The following is a 2,672-nucleotide window of genomic DNA, read 5'->3' as shown; positions in this document are numbered from 1 at the left end:
CTCACGCCTCTCCTCTCATGCCACTACAGCCCATTTCCTGTGTGTGCTGTATTGATTTTTTTTCCTTCAGAGGACTAATGTTTTCCACCAGCAGCGCAGTCAGATGTGTCTTGATAGATCCATCCAAGACGGTTTGTTGTCGTAAAAAAGCACCTTAAAGAAATTCCTGACCTCATTTCTCCTCATCATGTCTCCACATGTGTCATCAGGACCATGGGGTACGGGCAAATCCTCCACCGCCGTGGGAATGAGGAGGACCGGGTCCACCTCAACGTGGGAGGGGCGCGACACCAAGTGGATCCGGACACGCTGCTCCGCTTCCCCCACACTCGTCTGGCCCGCCTGCTGCGCTGCCAGAGCGAGGCGGCGATCCTGGAGCTGTGCGACGACTACAGCCCGGCCGACAGGGAGTTCTACTTCGACAGGAATCCCCGGGTTTTCCTCTGCGTGCTCAACTTCTACCACACGGGCCGCATCCACATGATGGAGGAGCTGTGCGTGTTCTCCTTCAGCCAGGAGATCGAGTACTGGGGCATCCAGGAGCTCCACCTCAGCCCCTGCTGCAGCAACTGGTACCATGAGAGGAAGGAGTACATCGAGGACAGGGACTGGGACGTCAGGAGCGACGACCAGCAGCAGCCCAGTTTGGACTCTTCCTTCGAGGAGCTCTCCGCTCTGGACAAAGACCTCGCCAAGTTCAGAGGCGCCTGGTGTGGAGAGGTGAGGAGCTACGTTTGGCTCAGACTGGAGGATCCGGGTCACTCCAGAGCCTCAAAGATCATCGCCGTGGCCTCCCTCAGCGTGGTGCTGACCTCCATCGTTGCCATGTGTGTCCACAGCATGCCCGAGTTCCAGCGTGTGGACGACAACGAGAAGCCCATCGAGGACCCCGTCCTCGGCATCCTGGAGGTGATATGCATCGTCTGCTTCTCCGCAGAGTTCATCATCAGGCTGATTGTGGCGCCCTCCCGGAGGAAGTTCCTCGGGAACCCCTTGAACATCATTGACGTTGCTTCCATTTTGCCATTTTATGCCACTTTAGCTCTGGAGACGGCCGACGAGGAGGCCGCGGAGGAGAACGAGGACTTAGAGAACGTGGGGAAGGTGGTGCAGGTCCTGCGCCTCATGAGGGTTCTCCGAATCCTCAAACTGGCTCGGCACTCCATCGGTCTGCGAGCGCTGGGCGCCACCGTCCGCCACAGCTACCACGAGGTGGGCCTGCTCCTTCTCTTCCTCTCAGTGGGAATCTCCATCTTTTCCGCCCTGATCTACTTCGCAGAGAAGGAGGAAACGTACACGGATCTGGGGACGATCCCTTCGGGGTGGTGGTGGGCAACGATCACCATGACAACGGTCGGTTATGGCGACACGTGTCCGGTGACGCTGGCGGGGAAGATAGTGGCCACCCTGTGCATCATCTGTGGCCTTTTAGTGGTGGCTCTGCCCATTACCATCATCTTCAATAAGTTTTCAAAGTACTATCAGAGGAACAAAGCCATGGAGGGCCAGTGCATCACCAAGCCTGAGAGACAAGACCCAGAGCTGCCCTACTACAACATCAGAGACCTGTTCACAGAGAGCGTGTATCCCTTTATAGGAGGCCTCGCCTTCAGGAACACTGACAGCAGCGGGGGGGACGATACAGATGCCTCCAGTCTCCAGGACATCGAAGTGTATGATAATGACACTTGTGAAAATGGGGCAGCAAAATGAGATTCTTGCCATTTCACAGAGTACCACTCCCTTTATGACTGCAAGTCACTCCGTGCCTCTCAGGGCAGAACGCTCCATCACTGACCCTGCCTTCCTGCACCGTCTTCCTCCCGCAATTTGACAGAGAAATATTGTGGTCATGATGTTTTTTTTTCCTTTTTTTTTCCTACAGGGGAAAAGCTTGTGAAATATACAGCGTCGCTAAAACCAGGAAATCTAAAGGGAATTATCTGAACCTTGCTCAGAGGTTTGAAAGCCCATTTTCTGCTTGAGAAAACTGCAATGATGCATGTAGGAGGCCATAATGTTAATGTTTTTCAAAGTAATGTCCTTTATTGATTTGTCCGCTCGCTGAAAGTTCAAAGTGAGTGTTCGCCAAATGCAGAAGTCTAGAATGACAACAACGCAGTTTGATGTTTAAAAATGGTTGTTATGGATCTCCACGTTGACTGATGTTCCACAGCCTGCATGACCGAAATAAATGCATCTTGAGAGAGAGAGAGTAATAAAAATAGTTGTGTAGGATATGTGGCGTTATTGACGCTGATAAAGAGAGGCCGCACGTCTCACTGTGCCAGGTTGTTATTAGATTCTTGTTTTGTACAGGCATGCCTGGGGGTAACTCATACGGACATGAAATAAAACTCAGAAGAAAGACGGCTTTCATTTGTGGAAGTTCATGTAAGAAGTTGTGTCGCTCGCTCATGCAGATGCACGCTCGTTGCATTTATTGATGATTATATGAAGAGTTCATTTGCAAAAACAGATTTCTGTAGATTTTCAGAAAACTAGTTTTTTTGTTGTTTGCTTGAGATGATATCAGTCAAACTGAAGCTGAGTGGATCTGACTCAGTACAAATAGAGATAAGTTCAGTTTGATTGCTGTTGTCTCAGGTAGACGATGGAACGCTGGGTTTTTTTCTGGAGGTTTGTGCAGATGGAGTTTTCTGTTTTTGCAA

General features: G+C 51.2%; 1 protein-coding gene across 1 annotated transcript; it reads left to right on the top strand.

Moving 5' to 3' along the window:
* The first annotated feature begins 213 nt into the window (after positions 1 to 213).
* LOC103372653 (potassium voltage-gated channel subfamily S member 3-like) lies at positions 214 to 2,368 on the top strand. The gene has a single exon (XM_008302342.1). It carries the CDS (start codon positions 214 to 216, stop codon positions 1,711 to 1,713), a length of 1,500 nt encoding a protein of 499 aa, XP_008300564.1. The 3' UTR covers positions 1,714 to 2,368.
* Positions 2,369 to 2,672: the final 304 nt, after the last annotated feature.

Source organism: Stegastes partitus, unplaced genomic scaffold, assembly GCF_000690725.1.
Source record: "Stegastes partitus isolate 25-593 unplaced genomic scaffold, Stegastes_partitus-1.0.2 Scaffold1796, whole genome shotgun sequence".
NCBI classification, from domain to species: domain Eukaryota; kingdom Metazoa; phylum Chordata; class Actinopteri; family Pomacentridae; genus Stegastes; species Stegastes partitus.
Note: the sequence above shows the minus strand (reverse complement) of the source record. Positions and strands in the feature narration are given on the sequence as shown.

What these genes read in the sequence shown, in the direction of transcription:
- LOC103372653 (XM_008302342.1), top strand. Translation starts at nt 214, where the DNA reads ATGGGGTACGGGCAAATCCTCCACCGCCGTGGGAATGAGGAGGACCGG.